Consider the following 15,970-nt stretch of genomic DNA (forward strand, 5'->3'; position numbering starts at 1 on the left):
TTTCTAACATCTATTAGCTTACTAAAGTCATACACCTAGCTGTGGATTTTACTTTGATTACAGGCTTTCTTGCCGGTGTGAAGAAGAGTACTGGAATACAACCTAATATTGACCTCATCTCTCAGCCAGATATTAATAAATACGCAAAAAAGTATCTGGAATTTGGCGACACCGTGTTTGACAAAACCACTGACTGGATGGGCCAATCAACCTACTTTATCAGAAAGTAGTTGACCCCTATATACATGTATATCTGCGCTCTTTTTATTCATAATATCCAATATTACACTCTATTGTACACACTAGGACGGATTGAAAGGCATCACATATCCAAAGCTGCTATTATCGGTTCCAGGACCTTTGCTTGACGCTGCACCCCCCTTGTTTGCAAACACGTTGTAATACATTCCGTACTGATTAGCATAGCTTTCCATTTCCTCCTCCTCCTCGACTTCATTCGAGTATAGATCACCAAACTTGTTCTCTATTGTTCCCACCTTAGCCCTAGTATTATTGTCCCTTCCTTGATTGGTTGAACCATTTGAAGCGTCGGTACCCTCATTTGCATTTCCTGACGTTACGGCTTGATTGTTCACGCCATTGGGAGAAAATGGTCCACTTTCGGCAGCTTCAAAATAATGCAACGGATGATGCTGCGATACTGGTCTTCCACTTTGTGGTTTCGGATGAGCAATCGATTGCAAAGTCTCCCAGAAATCGACTTCCTCGTCAACATCATCACCGTTTGCACTGTCTACACCATCAATGTAGCCTTTCAGACCGTTAATTCTGCCAAATTTTATTGGATTAACCTTTTCGTTGGCAGAGTTACTCCTTGTATGATGGAAACCAACATCTGGTAAATCTTTAGAAATCTGCCGAGAAGAAGAGAGGGCAGGATGGAGAACAGGTAAAACACTTGACACTTGATCCTGTTCCCGACCTTGCTTTTGCTGCTGTTGTTGCTGTTGTTGTTGTTGTGACGATGCTAATTGCTGTCTTTCAGGAACAAGATCCGAGGACTCAGGATCGTCTTCCGTCATGCTCCCATCATGGACAGTCCCTTGATATTCCGCCTTATCTGTATTAAGCAATCTCAGTAGACTTGATTCACCTGCTGCGGAACCAGGAGTTCTGTGCGAAGAATTAGGAGATCCGACATTTTCAGGAGAAGAAGAAGTTAATTTCGGCACTTCGGTCAAAGGAGGCAAGTAATTGAAATGAGAGAACCGAGTCACAGATGCTTGTGGATCTAAAACTGGTGAAGAAGGTGAGTAATGATGATGAATATGCTGATGAATGGTAAGGCTGACCCCATTGTACTTTGCTAGCTCAATTAGTCGATGGGCAAGATCTTGTGTAGCAATCGGACCAGAAAATTGGGAAACCTCTTCATTAGTTCGTGGATTCATAAGCGCAAACCGCCATTCCGTGTACGAGCGCGATGGCTGTGTAATTCTATGGCCCATAAAATTCATGGCAGGAGTCGAACTAGAACTGGATGTCGATGTAGGACTATTATAGGAAGGAGAACCTGACACCGAAACACCATGAGTAAAGCCAGAGGTAGAACCTACAGTATGATCCGATTTTTCCTCAAAAGCTACCTCACTCTGATCCTGATCAGCTTTCCGTTTTTTGATCTCTATCATCATCTTTCTCATCACCTCTCTTGTCAGAATCGGTATTCCCATCACCAGAAACAAATGTGAAGAGAGGATTTCCCTTACTATCTAACACACCCACAGCCTTCATTATATCCTTACTGGCACTGTTTCTACCCACATCTGTCATTATTCTCCTCCAACGATTACGACATGTTAAGCTGGGACGTCCAGAAATTGTTTTGGAGATCATCCTCCACTTGGTACCGTACTTTCTTACTCCATGAATCAACTTGAGATCTTCATCCATATTCCACTGCTTGAGCCTATCCTCTGTACTAGTGTTAAGCACCTCAGTATACCTCTTAGCGCACTGATCCTCGTTTCTTCCGTGAATCTCTGAAGCAACCTTCTGCCATGATGATCCATACTGCTTGTATGCTGTAATAAGCTGTGCATCTTCTCCTGACGTCCATTTACCCTTTCGTAGACAAGGATTCAGTGATGACGTCCACCTCTTTCTGCACTCCTTGGGCTTTCTCGAAGGTAACTTCGAGCTTATCCGAGACCAGTTTATCTTCTCAACTTTAATATCTTCTTTGTTATATTTTTCCAAATGCTCATTTTCCAAGAAGGAATCGATCACTGCATCCTTTAGAATGTTATCTTCTGTAATACTCCACGTTCTGCGCTTACTTTTTCTGAAAATGTGATAACCCAACGACTCGGAAAGGGCTAAATGATCAATCACGCCTCCGTTAGTCTTTCTCAGTATTGAATGTGTCGGTTTCGGTACCGAAGCATTGATTTTCTCTTTATTAGGTGAAGACGTTGCCATGCCTGTAGTTAGTCAGCTTCTTGAGATTTTTTGTATCTAAGACGAATTAAGTAAAAATCACAAGGTAAAAACAAAGTTCAATATGTGTATGTGCGTTTCTAATTAATACTCTCAAAGATCAATGAACACCATGTTTTGTTGTCTTTGATTTGAATTACACAAATTTTGATAACTGTACTATTCGAATTCTTAAATAGATGCCTAAAAATTTAAATTTTCATTTGTCTCCATCTGCCATTTTAGTTATGTACAACATACAAATCATGATTTAGACTACAACTGCAGGCTATCATTCAACATAACCATTTATATTTTTACCCAAATAAGATATATAACCACGTAGATAGAGAAATGAAAAGCAAAAGCTATATTGTTTATGTAACTGTAATCATAAATAACATGCAACTTTCAGATGGGGGCTGCTGCGATGGCTTTGCGGCGTCGTGATGATGTATTCTTTGCGACTTCTACTGCTGCTGATATTGTTGTGGTTGTTGCCACTGCGACTGCTGAGATATCAGCGGGTAAACTCTTTCGGAAGGAAGCGCACCTGCAATATCCGCTTGAGGGGCAACAGCCAGAAGTTCAGCAAAGTTAGAACTGCCATTGATCGAATCAAGCTGTAGAGGACTGATAAAACTTGACGACTTATCGTTCTGAGATGGAGCAAAGTAAAAGCCATTTGAACTACCATCTATACTTCTTTGTTGTTTGTATTGAGACTGCTGCTGTAATTGATCAAGAATGCCACTAGCAACAGCATCTTCACCAAACGAAGGCAGAGTGGTGTAATGGCTCATCGAATCGTCCATAAATCTAGAATCACTGCGTTGTAAAATATCAAAGTCGGGCGTGTCTGCTCTGGTATCCCATATATTCACATCAGTGGTGATTTGATGCGACAGAGGACCTGGAAAAGAAGAAGAAGGCATCAATTCCTGATTCACAAAATCCACATCCTGTAGTTGCCGCTGTTGATGGTTGCCTGATTGTAACTGCTGTTGGTCCAATAAATCAGTATTTGCGGGTAATTCGGGCACATCAACCTGATGAATCAATGATATAAGATTCTTCAAGCTGTTATTACTTTCATCAAGAAATCCGGAGATCGACGATGTGTTGTCAGTAAATTGGAGTGGCATATACATACCACTTCCTGACAAGGATAGAGAATCGTCTGCAGGTGAGAAAGTGTCGAGATTTCTTCTCTTTTTGGCAGGCAACTCGACATCATCTAAGTGATACACCGGAGATCTGACGGTAGTAATGGTGGTAGGAGAAGTGGAAATTGCAGATGCGGCTACAGATATAGGTGATGACTTAATCGACGAAGATGAAGTACTAAGCGTTGACAATGAACGCGGAAGGTTCGATTCGTAACTGGCCCTAGAATTCTGTAAACTTTTATTGTCGCAATGTTGCTGTTGCCGCTGTTGCTGCTGTTGCCGCTGTTGCTGCTGATGATGCTCTTCTTCATTCGCCAGAGTAGGATTGGCAACTCTGGTATTTATGAGGATAACCCTTGAGCTTCTTGGTTTCTTGGCCTGTTCCTTTATGCACTCACAACAACGATCACCGTAGTTCTTAGGGGTAAGGCCAGTAACACTCTTGAAAACACGGTGAAAATGCCATGGTGAAAGATTGGACTTAGCCGCGAGCTCTTTAAAGCCTAAAACACCTCCTCTTCTTCGACGCTTTTTACTTCCCGATTCGTTTGGGCTAATAGTACTCGGGCTAGTTGAAGCACTGGTATCATGGGCCCCGCTATTGTCCGGACTCTGCGAATTCAAAGAATTCGACACCTCAGCTACCGTTGAAGAAGCAGCCAGAGCTATATGACGAAATGCCAAATCAATAAGCTTAAGTCTATCAAATTCGTTCTTAGTTAAGTTTATCGAATCAGGAGAAGGAGGTTGAAAGGATAACTCCAAAGACGCCGAAGCTGATGAGGTCTTGTAAGGAATTCCTGTGAGTAACTTGCGTTTGAGTTTTCGGTTTGAGGATTGCCAGATAAACTGACGCAGTAAATCCGTCTTCTTAGAGTCTTCGGTAAGAAGTGGAGGAATAAAGTTGATGGCCTTGTTAACACTTGTAACTGTGGCGGCAAGTAAATCCAAATCAATGGCGACATGAGATCCATTGCTTAAGTTAGGAGCTTCTGGCTGCATATCAGGAAAACAATACTTGCAAGGAATAAAGCTATGATGTCTAGCTTCTTCCAAAGTTTGGAAGAACCTAAGATCCTGTTTCCTATAGTCCGTGATTCCCAAATCACAGTTAGGTCTGCAGCAAATACCCTTCGGAATGCAGCAAACTACAAATTGGTCTGCTGCAAAAGGATCTTTAAATTCAAAGGCACCCTTTTTAGATTGTTCAGTACTGTACATATTGAAAAGGTATTCTGGTTCAAAGTAGTAGTATATTGGGCTTGAGTGATATTCGGTCCTTGTTTATCGATCCAGGTTCTGCTTTGTCGGTTAATGGAAAAAGACACAGGTTCGTTCTGATTAGAATCAAATACGAATATTGACAAATTGACTTTTTAAATATATACTTCCCCTCAGCCGGTACACTGTCACCATATATATACATATATATATATATAGATGTATACACGAGCTGAGGGAGAGGCGGCCGAAAGAAAAAGAACCTTAGGATGACAACTTACGTCAGTGGGGAAAAACAAATGCACTGAAAGTTATTGCCACACAAGGCAGGAAGGAACCGAACAGAATAAAGATAAAAAGAAACGAATGGGGAGAAAAAAAAAGGTCAAAAAGAAATACGAGATAACAGAAAAAAGAAACTGTATGCAAGAAGAGAAAAGGCCTTCCGTAGGGAAATATTATGCTGCACATGGATGTATTATCTGAGGCTCCTCAACTCCCATCAACGGCTGAACAGGCTGGATTTGTAACAAGCTGCATGATTCAAGTATTCCGCGTTTTAGTCAATGTTTATACAGATGACAGACAGACAAACGAAAACTACAATTTCATTGAGACAAGAGAATACCTGTTGAATGAAACCTTTACTCTCAGAAAAATTATCTGCAATGTCAAGCAACTTGCAGCATTCTAGTCGCTTATTGACTCTTTTTCTTATTTTTTATTTTTCCTTGTTTATTGGAGTCTCCTCTTTTAAAGACAGCTTAATGTGTCATGCTGACTCTTTCTTCTCCCCCTTCTCTTACTATTCGTGTTTCCCCCTTTATGCAACGCCTCTTAATTTTTGTTCAAATCGGAGTTTTGGTCGGAACTTAGGTATAAAACTTTACAAGTCAAACAAACTACTTGGAAGTTGACGGACAGAATGAATGCACCGCGACTAATGCCGCACTTTAGGAAAATAACTCAGAACTATTGTTGAGGAAACATTTTAGAATTGTGTCAGTGCTATCTGGTAAGGGTTGGTAAACGCACGCCGTTTTGATGGCCAGACTTTCTTTAAATTTCCTGGCATTTTTCACTAATGAATCGACCTCTAAGCTAGTTTATACCGTTTTCATCCACTCCATGCATAATACGTAGAGCCGGACACACATATACATACGTACCATAGTTTCGATTGATCTTACTCACAGAATCGGGCGTATACGTAGAACTTCGCAGTGGCGCAGCTCACTGCCTGACACATCTAATGGGGTAGGTGTTCCTGCGAGGACCCCTACTAAATATACGGCTGAAGGCCGGTCATATAATTCCTGTAAAACCTCCAAATTACTTTTTTAAGGGGAGGAAAGCGAAGACCGTTCACAGTCATTACTCAGCCTTCGATAGATATGAAATACATGTTATCTGGAACTTCACCGCTATCTTGAACCTCAATCGGAAAGCAACCTACAACATTTTTGCCAACAAAAAACGGCTAGACTATAGTAAAGCTCAATATTCAAAGACAAAAAATAAAAGATAAAGAATAAAAAGCAGAAGGTGCTTTTTGTCCGACAATTTAACAGAATGGGAATACGAAGAACTCCGAATACGTTGTGCAAGTTAATTTTCCTTTTCATGCATAACCCTGAATTCGTTTAGTGGCCTTAAATGAAAGTTATTGTGTTTTTGTATACGTTATCACACTTTCTGCAAAGAATATATGTAACTAGAATGACCTCTTTAATGCGCTAAATCATCCGGAAATGTATAATTTCTATTTTGGGAGAGCTTAATGTCTTGATCATCGACCCGACATATTTTGATTTTGCGTATTCCGCACTTGGACAAAATAAAAGGAAAGAGAACACAAAAAAATAAAAAAGGTTCCATCTCGAAAAAATTGTTAATTAGTAACCCCTATTCCATATGCATCAATGCTGAAGCGGTGCGTATACCGGTGCGTACACATTTCTTTGATTGGACATTAGGCAGCCGTATGGAGATACTAGTCTACACAAAACTTCCTTCCCCTCTTAATGCACAAAATTTTCATCAAATGAGGAGAGATTTTTCGCACTTTTTCCACTTCTTGCCTTTTTACGATGCGGCATTGCGATACACAAATTCTAGAAGCTCGTTGGACGCATCACTAAACTCACGATGACTTTATGGCAAATTCAGTAGACTTGCATATGTTTAAGCCGCATTGCTGTATTAAACATTCGGAAGTCCGGTTAGAAATTGATTAAGACGTCAGTCACTCTCAATATCTGCAAGACGGCTATTCAACCTTCTAAATAACCCCGTTTGGGCCGCTGACACCCGCATTATATGCCCACCTGTTCTATACATCATATTCTTCGGAAAAGAATCGACTGTTGTGCGCCTTAGCTAGGACTCTGCATTCTTCTATCAATCCCTCCGGTCCACACGCAATGACCCAATTATTGGCATAGTCGATGGTGGCACCCATATTATTTGCCAAACTGTTTACCAAGTTGGGTCTTCCAGAAGAATGAATAGTGTTAGTGAGGAATTCAGTATTAGTAGAGGACTGATCAGTGTTGGGATCTGCAAATGGATCAATTTTTCCTTCCCGTTCCTCTTGTTCTTGTTCTTCTCCTCCTCCTACATTCTGCAGAGACTCCAATTCGTAGTTTTCACCTTCTTCCGAATCTGCAGGATCTGTTACGTAGACATCTACTCCTGTTATTCCCAATTCCTCCAACACGAAAATATCATTTCTTTTCGGTGTAATCCATACAAATTTCAACTTAATATCGCTGGAACCATCCTGTTTCTTTTTCTTAAAGTACTCAAATATGGGAATACCATATGAGATACCGGAACCACCGCATACAATGTTGATATTCTCTGCCGTGTGAAAGAAATTGGGGCCCAATGCTGACGGAAAATAAGGTTGCAACGTATATTCCTTGAGAGGAACAATTTGAAATTTTTGCTCCTTGACCACTAGGTTCATCGAACCATCTCCAGTATCGACAACACCTGTTAAAGTGTAAGGGTGTGATGGAAACATCCAGAAGTAGGCGCTCGTCCTAGATTCACCTAGGCGACAATGGCTACCTGATAAATAAACTTCTGGAGATAAGGGTCCCGGAATCTTCACCAATTTGAGATCTGAACCTTCGCGACACAATACATCCGAGATCTGAATAGTTTGCATGCTTCTAAACTTCACCACGAGTTGATACACAATCAACACAGCATCTATGAAGGCGATAGGCCAAACTTTCGGTCTTGCATGATATGCAATGGCGACTATCAATGCGTAAGCAGTGACATTATGGAAGAAATAAAACCATCGGTACACTCTACGTCTAATATGTCCCCAATTGATGATGAAAAGACCAAGGACAAGCACAGAAATTACTACTCCAACAAAGTTGACCAATCTCAATGCTTTATACAACTCTGCAGATCCCCATAGCCAAAGAAAGCCCACACTGTGAGCAAGACATAGAATTAAAATCACTCTAGAAGTCCAGATGTGAAGCTTGAGCGTAGACAAATAGTTATCCAAGCGAAAAGGAGATGGACGAATGCTGAGGAAAATATCTAGCGGTGTAAGAGAATAAGCAATACGACCCCAGCGCTTTATGTGAATCACAAAGTTGTCGAGGTTCAGGTTAAAAAAAGACAATATCACCACTGCCAAGGAAAGAAAAGTGACATAATAAACCATGGGTACATCAACCAAGCCAATTTTGGACGTGGACCGCCCAGAACGACGCCATGCTCTGCCGTAGTAGACCAAAGCCAATTCTCTGTATACTATGTACGCGAATGATAGGAAAAGTACTATATAACCGTATTTAACGTTGGCGAAATGATCATGGCCACTGTGCCTTTTCTCAGCAATATTATAGTCGGCTGAGCTAGCAGCTGTATCCATGTTGAGGATGAAAAAAAATGATCAAAAAGATAAAAGAAAATAAGACACCAATCTTAGCCAAAAATTGGTGCCAGCAGGTAGAAAGCAAACATACCGAAATATCCGAGTCTCATGCAAATCGCTATCAATTCGATCGAGCCTTAATAGAATCTGCAGCTCCTATTTATGTCCAGATTAAGCGCGGAACCAAATACAAAAAAGTAAAACAAGAAAACAGGACTATGCGTCTCTATGTTAATTTTCTTATTCTTCTGAACCCCTCCAAACTTTCCATGAAGATACCATTTATACTTTTAGTTACAGTCGCCATAGTTTCTGCGACTACGGCTGGCAATAGCCATTTTTCCGTTCCCGGAGCCCTCCTTGGCTGTGTTAACCAGGTTGCGCACGCTACTGCGTCTAGCCACCGAGACTTCCAAAGTATCTGCGCTAAAAGAGACCAAGTTTTAAAATGTTTAGTAGACAACTGTGCCTTTGGAAACTTTCTGCAGGCAAGAGATCACTATTTAGGAACCTGCTTATGCATGGTCTCTGAATTACAAAACAATACTCGGTATACCTTCTTCAAGCAGCCTCATGAAAATGACCCTAAAACAATTGCAAGAGGATCTACTGCAGATTATTGGAAAGCCGAGAGCATGGCAAGAAAAGTTGCCATAAAAGAATATAATCAGTCCCGGAAGTATTCAAATGCCACGATTACACCGGCAATCAAGCCACCAAAGAATGAACTAAGGGAACATCAAATACAAAATAATGAACATAACAAAGATATAAATGACACCACTACAATTTTGGCATCGTCACGCAAAATTCGGCAAAAGGATGCAATTCCTTTGGAGGAGAAAACATTTGACGAGGTATCAGAATTCAGACAGTTTGCCCCGAAAAAGGTAGAAAATTACTACGACGACTTTACAACAATAACTACTGAGAGAGTTTTATCAACTCCCTTGCCTGTGCAGGATGTGCATCTTGCAAGTACTAATATTGCGCTCTCATTGAAATTTGATAAAGAATTATTGCAAGAACAGACGGAGAAGCAATTGGATGACTTTGATGATGACTCCGATTCTCCTGAGAATTCCGAGAATAACGACGATCTCGATGACTTGTTTGGAGGTACCAAAATCTCCAATGACAACAGGAGAAGAAGAAGACGCAAAAAGGGTCACGAAAGAAAAATAAAAGGCCGAAAGAAGAAGGTGTACAAGGCCGACAGAGAGAGAAAATGGAGAGCCAAAGATCGTAATAAATGGGAGAAAGCTAAAAGTTTCTTTACAGGATACGAGGATATAGGAGAGAAAGAAGAAGAAGAATAAATTTAGGTAGTTTGATATTCTTTTAGCACATATCGGCTGGATATTGGTGTCAGAACTAAATCTGAGATTATTGAGATGAATGATTCGATTGGACTTGACGCGCAGCTTATCTGGACTAGAAATAAACATAGTATCATATGCATTTTCCATCCAATTTTGTAATTGATTACTAGACTGCAGGGTGAGCTGAACTATGTAATCCATCTAAAAATTTCCTTAGAAAAAACCGTTCCAAGGCAGGTTCTAATTCATAGTTGGCATAATTAGATCATCGTCCAACATTAGAGCCATGGCTGCCGCCGTTTCAGCATCTCCAAATTTATCTTTATTTGCACTCTTTTCAGAGATAGGCACAGAAACAAACTGATCAGATTCGGCTTGATGGACACCTGAAGAACTCGTCCTGTTTTTTTCCTTCGACCTGCACCTTTTACAAATCTTGTGCTTATTATCCTCCTCAGACAATGACCGAGCACATCGATTACAACAGCCCATTTTCTCTAATCGAACTCTTCTAAGTCTATCTTTTTCCCTGCAACGCTTGCATACTTTATACTTACCAGAGTCCTCATCATTTGGGCCAGAGCAGTGTATGCATTTACCTAATGCTGCTCTTCTTACTTTCCTTGTTCGTAAAGACATACGGCAATGTTCGCAAAGCACATATCTACTTACCTTAACAGATATTTTCGTTCCACAACGCCGACAAACTCCCTCTTTCATTTGGGTTTGTATCTGCCACCGGCGTGATCTTTGTCTTTGCAGCGCTCGACAATGACTGCATAGCCTAAACGGTTTTACACCCATCTGTGCGAATATTTGTTTGCACCTGCTACAAGTTGAAGTAGGGAAAGCTGTGATATTGTCAGGCAGCATATCCCTTGCCCGTGCAGTATTACTGCCGGAAGATGCAGATTCTATTGGGAGCGATTGCATCTGAGAAGAAGTGTGGGACGGCTGTTCCTGTTCGGACTCATGGGACTGCTGCTGCCGCTGCGAACTCTGCACCTGCTGTAGCTGTTGTAGCTGCTGTAATTGTTGTAGTTGCTGTAATTGTTGTAGTTGCTGTAGTTGTTGAACTTCATCATCTTTGACCTCCTCTGCTGAATAGTCTTCTAATTCAAGTTGAAGAGCCGGGTCAAGAACAAAATTGTCAGAACTCGAGTCTCTTCTTCCTGTTTGGATGATAGTCCATGTGTCTGGATGATCCGGATGTTGCAGATTCTGTTGATATGCTTCATCCTGTAATACTGCTCTAGTATCCTGAAGGGGATCCATTGTGGCCCACTGTTTATCAGAAGGAAGACACTGATAAGATATGGCAAAAGCTATTAGATGTGATAGTGTAAGAGAAACTTAATTGTTGATCAAGTGACAACTGGTCATCTGCTTAGGCAAGAAGCGTAAGTAAGTGTTGAACAAGTGGTCCTTGAGGTTTTGAAAAGAACAAACTGTCTCGATAAGAGTAGAAAGTATTCATGATACTTCGGAAAGCGCGTATTGGCCCATTTTAGAGCCCGCGAGTCGCTTTTGTTTTCGTTCCTTAATCAAAGAGATATCTACACCAATTCCTTAGGTTACTGTCCTGATCACGTTCCCGAATATGTCTCTTCCTTATAAGAAGGTAGTACTCGATATTGAGGGTACCATCTGTCCGATATCGTTTGTCAAAGAACAACTATATCCCTACTTCTTAGAAAACATTTCCTCATATCTTTCCATATACCAATATCCACTCACTGATGAATCTGGCTCTCCAGAAGATCAGCAAATTTTAGACGTTCTACTAAAGTTTCCAGAACAATATAGAACAGCAGAAATTACATTGCTCGAGTACATCAAACATTTGGTCTCTAGTGATATAAAAGATACGACTCTCAAGACACTTCAAGGATACATATGGGAGCGCGGTTACAACTCAGGAGAGATCCTGGCACCACTTTATGAAGATGCCATAGAGGCTATGAAGTACTGGTCTGCATTTCTTCCCAATGGTATATTCATATATTCTTCAGGTAGTGTCAGGGCACAAAAACTTCTATTTAGTAACGTGAAGATCGTCAGTTCTTCTAAAGAGGTGTCACGTGCGGATCTCAACGGCCTCATTAGTGGCTATTTTGATACGGTGAATATAGGGAACAAAAAAGAGACAGAAAGCTATAAGAAGATCATTCAGCGACTGGAATATCAAGATGATCCATCGTCAATTCTCTTTCTCAGTGATGACCCAAATGAAGTGAAGTCAGCCATCAATGCAGGTCTGAGCAGTTACATAGTAACGAGACCAGGCAATAGTCAACCATCAGCAGACGAAAGAGCCAGGTATAATGTCGTTTCAGACTTTCAGAAATTGTTCTAAAGATACTCATATCACACTTATACTCATATACTTACAGAAACATACTAATCTGCGTGCTCGCTGAACAACAAGTTTGCAGCCATCTCCTCGTTTTTATCACACGCAAAATACACCTGTACAACTAAGTTTCTGTCGAAGCCAAGCTCACAGAGTCTACTTATGGCCTCATTCTCCTCTGGTGTAATTTCAATACGAGTAGCATTATCTCCTGATTCATCTTCTGCTCCCTCAGCACCTTCCAAGTACTCTCTAGGTATTCCCAAAGCTTCTCCTAATGCTGATTGATCACCATCTGTAAGATACCTCATAAATGCCTCTGGGTTTGTACGGATCACCTGGGCTAGCTGTGGATTAGATGCTGCTAACTGCTGGAGTACAGCCTCTGCCATCTCTGGCTGCTGCTGTAAAAGCTCTCTTAGTGACGAGATATAGTCCCCACTTTGCTGGGTTTCGCCAGATTGTTGAGCTGCTGCCTGCTCAAACAAGTTGTTGGGATTAGGGGTAGAAGTGGGTAACGAAATAGCAGCCGTAGTAGCAGCAGTAGTGGCGGCAGTAGTAATAGCAGCAGTAGCAGCAGGAGCAGCAGTCGTATTAGAAGCCACACCCGATGCCGATGGGGCCACCGATAATGCAGCAGCTTCAGAGGACTTGGAGTCGTCAGTTGCCTTTTGAACTCCTTCTGAGTTACCAATTTCGGTAACAGTTGACTCAGCAGCTGGCACAGCGGTAGGGTTGCTCTGAGAATGAATCTCCGGTAGTCCATTCAAAAGGTACTCCACCGCTCTATCAGGATTATTAAATGCAGCAGTCAGTGCTCTCTCAACTTGCTCTCTTTCAAAACCCATGGCAACAATGTTTTGCAATGCCGCTTCGCGTGCTCGTCCAACGGCAAAAGTTGAGGCATCAAATTCTTCAGTGCTCGTATTAACTTCAGCAGTGTCTGTAGAGCCAGTAGCAATAGGCGCGTCTGAAGTTACAGATACTTCTGTGGCAGCAGGCGTCTCAGCAGCGGCAGCGGCAGCTATAGGAGTACCTTCAGTAGCAGAAGTAGCCATCCCCTCCTTCGACTTGCTGGTCTGCTCTGCCTCATTGCCCTCTCTAGAATCTTCCTTCTTAACTTTCTTGGCTTTGGAAATCATAAAAATTATCTGATCATCTTCCTTCACCTTAAAACTATCAAAGGTCTTATCATCCTTAAGAATCTTTCCTGAATACACAAACTTCAACTGCTCCGGTTCGCATTGCTTCACAGACGCAAGTTTCTCCTTGCCAGAGAAAATGGTGTCTTCGGAATCGATATCGATAGGAATCTTCTCTTTTTTAAAATCTTTAAAGATCACCTTCATAGTCAAGTTAAATAGTCAAATCAATTGACTTTCAATACTGAAGGTGTTTTCGGATCAAACTATCCTGTCGTTTTTTCGCCACCTCCACGACAGAGAGATGAAAAAGGGGTCGCATTTAGCATTTTCAAATCATCGACAAAGTCGATCGACTTGTCAATAGAAATATTTTCACCTCTATCTAGACTTTATCAGTAAAATAAAGGATGTACTTGGACAAATATCTTATTCATTCAATTCTCTAATCTCAAATGGCGCTGTCCACAGAAAAGGTGAAATACCCTGAATGGTTGCAGATTCGGAGTGAGTCATTAGCAGATCCTGATAATCTTGTTATCAGCTCCCGTCTATTAGACTATATTGAGGACATTGTGGATATAAATACAGACGAAATCAAACAATCCGAACCATTGCAGCAGCGTGCCCACTTCGATTTTGATAGAATTCTCAACAAGTTCCCTTACTTAACATCTTATTGGAAACGCTATGTCACTGTTGAATATGCTCTAAACGGCCTTGAGAGTTCGGCACTTATTCTAGAGAGGGCTGTGTTAAGCTTCCCTCAGTGCATCGATCTCTGGATCGATTATATCAATATTGTGGTTGCCAACAAGCTCAAGATTGATTCGGAGGTGAAAAAATTGTTTGAAGAAGCATCTCATCATGTTGGAAGACAGTATATGTCTGATCCTTTTTGGGACTTGTATCTTGAGTGGGAGGAAAAGCATTCAGGGAAGAACTCCAATGCATATATTGACCTATATTTGACGATTATTAGGATACCACTGCATCAATATGCACGCTACTTTGAAGCATTCAGCAGTTTGCGTGACAGTTTCACTATAAAAGATCTAATACCAGAACAGCATCTTATTTCTCACGAAGATACTACTCTCATAAGCTCTATGCAATCCTTGAAACTTAAGAGCATCGAGAACTGGGACCAGTTAAATGACAAGAGTGCCAGTTTACTTCTCCAGGACTATTTTTACCGTGTATTTGTAGAGACCGAGAAGGGAACTAACAGTCGGTGGGAGTATGAGAGTAAGATCGACCGCATAGAGTTTGATGCCACACCCGTGACGGATGAAGATCTAGATGCCTGGAATACGTATCTTGACTATGAAGAGACACAGGGCGATGTTGCTCAAATAATATCGTTGTATGAGAGATGTCTCATACCGACATGTTCGTATCAATCTATATGGATTAGATATCTCAAATTTCTGATTGCAGAGACCCATGATAACGATAGGATTGTCTACCTTTTTAATAGAGCCTGCGATACGTTCGTCCCCAAAGAGTTTACCAACATAAGATATATGTTTGCTAAATTTTATGAAGAGACTCTGCACGATTTCGATGGTGCTAAGGAGGTATACTTCAGCCTTGTTAGTGAATATCCATACGAGTGTAGACCTGTTACGGAGACTTTTCAATTTCTATATAGACAAAACAAGGACAAAGATTCAGTTGTGAAGGATGCATTGACGACTGTGAAAATTTACATTCAGGATCATTACGATATCGTGAGAAATCCCAGAAAAATCACTTCTTTAGGTGGATCAATTATCAAGTCAACGCATTTTCAAGCTCTTTATAGACTACTAAACTTCAAAAACGTGTCTCAGCTCATAGTGGAAGCAGGAAAAGTGTTTTGGCTAGAAAGGCACCTAATAAAGAAAACCAGGCAACTTCTAATCTCACTCTTTAAAGAGGATCTTGTCAAATCATCTATACCGTACTGGTATTTCTTCTTTAAATTCGAATTATGCCAGAGGAATAAGAAGAATCTTTCGAACATTGTCAACTATATCAAATATTTTGCACAGATGCCAATTGCTGAGGTCAACTACTTGATATCTGCTTACAACGACTTTGCGTTTAAGAACTCGTCTAAAGCAGAGCTCATAGGGACATCTCGTGAAATCGTGCGCCATTACTTAGAGACAGATGTTGAATCATCAACGGCGATGAAGCACTTTCTCAAATCACGACTCTCCACTGATCGCAACGAGGAACTAACTAATAAGAGACTTCAAGTGGAAAACGGTCACCCTTCTGGAAAACGGGATGGAAGACCTCGAATCAACAACACCATTGATTACACTTTGAGACTAAGTGAAATAGGAGTGCCGGCTCTCCCTGAATTCAGTAATGTGGAAAGAGCAAATACCCCTGTGGAATATATTCATCCTGTAGAATAGTAAGTC

General features: G+C 41.1%; 7 protein-coding genes across 7 annotated transcripts; 3 read left to right on the forward strand and 4 right to left on the reverse strand.

The window, feature by feature from the left end:
- Positions 1–302: 302 nt before the first annotated feature.
- FOA43_003485 (uncharacterized protein) lies at positions 303–2,442 on the reverse strand (the record flags this gene model as incomplete). Its single annotated transcript, XM_038923736.1, has 2 exons — positions 303–1,645; positions 1,668–2,442. 2 exons carry the CDS (start codon positions 2,440–2,442, stop codon positions 303–305), a joined length of 2,118 nt encoding a protein of 705 aa, XP_038779664.1.
- A 467-nt stretch (positions 2,443–2,909) lies between these two features.
- FOA43_003486 (uncharacterized protein) lies at positions 2,910–4,829 on the reverse strand (the record flags this gene model as incomplete). Its single annotated transcript, XM_038923737.1, has 2 exons — positions 2,910–4,756; positions 4,823–4,829. The coding sequence occupies 2 exons, from the start codon at positions 4,827–4,829 to the stop codon at positions 2,910–2,912; spliced, it is 1,854 nt and encodes a 617-aa protein (XP_038779665.1).
- Positions 4,830–7,161: 2,332 nt separating this feature from the next.
- Positions 7,162–8,733, reverse strand: FOA43_003487 (uncharacterized protein; the record flags this gene model as incomplete). Its single annotated transcript, XM_038923738.1, has 1 exon — positions 7,162–8,733. The coding sequence occupies one exon, from the start codon at positions 8,731–8,733 to the stop codon at positions 7,162–7,164; it is 1,572 nt and encodes a 523-aa protein (XP_038779666.1).
- A 272-nt stretch (positions 8,734–9,005) lies between these two features.
- FOA43_003488 (uncharacterized protein) lies at positions 9,006–10,055 on the forward strand (the record flags this gene model as incomplete). The annotated part of the gene is made up of 1 exon (XM_038923739.1): positions 9,006–10,055. The coding sequence occupies one exon, from the start codon at positions 9,006–9,008 to the stop codon at positions 10,053–10,055; it is 1,050 nt and encodes a 349-aa protein (XP_038779667.1).
- A 1,603-nt stretch (positions 10,056–11,658) lies between these two features.
- FOA43_003489 (uncharacterized protein) lies at positions 11,659–12,414 on the forward strand (the record flags this gene model as incomplete). The annotated part of the gene is made up of 1 exon (XM_038923740.1): positions 11,659–12,414. One exon carries the CDS (start codon positions 11,659–11,661, stop codon positions 12,412–12,414), a length of 756 nt encoding a protein of 251 aa, XP_038779668.1.
- Positions 12,415–12,458: 44 nt separating this feature from the next.
- FOA43_003490 (uncharacterized protein) lies at positions 12,459–13,760 on the reverse strand (the record flags this gene model as incomplete). The annotated part of the gene is made up of 1 exon (XM_038923741.1): positions 12,459–13,760. The coding sequence occupies one exon, from the start codon at positions 13,758–13,760 to the stop codon at positions 12,459–12,461; it is 1,302 nt and encodes a 433-aa protein (XP_038779669.1).
- Positions 13,761–14,008: 248 nt separating this feature from the next.
- On the forward strand, positions 14,009–15,964 carry FOA43_003491 (uncharacterized protein; the record flags this gene model as incomplete). The annotated part of the gene is made up of 1 exon (XM_038923742.1): positions 14,009–15,964. One exon carries the CDS (start codon positions 14,009–14,011, stop codon positions 15,962–15,964), a length of 1,956 nt encoding a protein of 651 aa, XP_038779670.1.
- Between the last annotated feature and the right edge of the window lie 6 nt (positions 15,965–15,970).

The sequence above is a fragment of the Brettanomyces nanus genome, chromosome 4 (genome assembly GCF_011074865.1).
Source record: "Brettanomyces nanus chromosome 4, complete sequence".
Lineage (NCBI taxonomy): Eukaryota > Fungi > Ascomycota > Pichiomycetes > Pichiales > Pichiaceae > Brettanomyces > Brettanomyces nanus.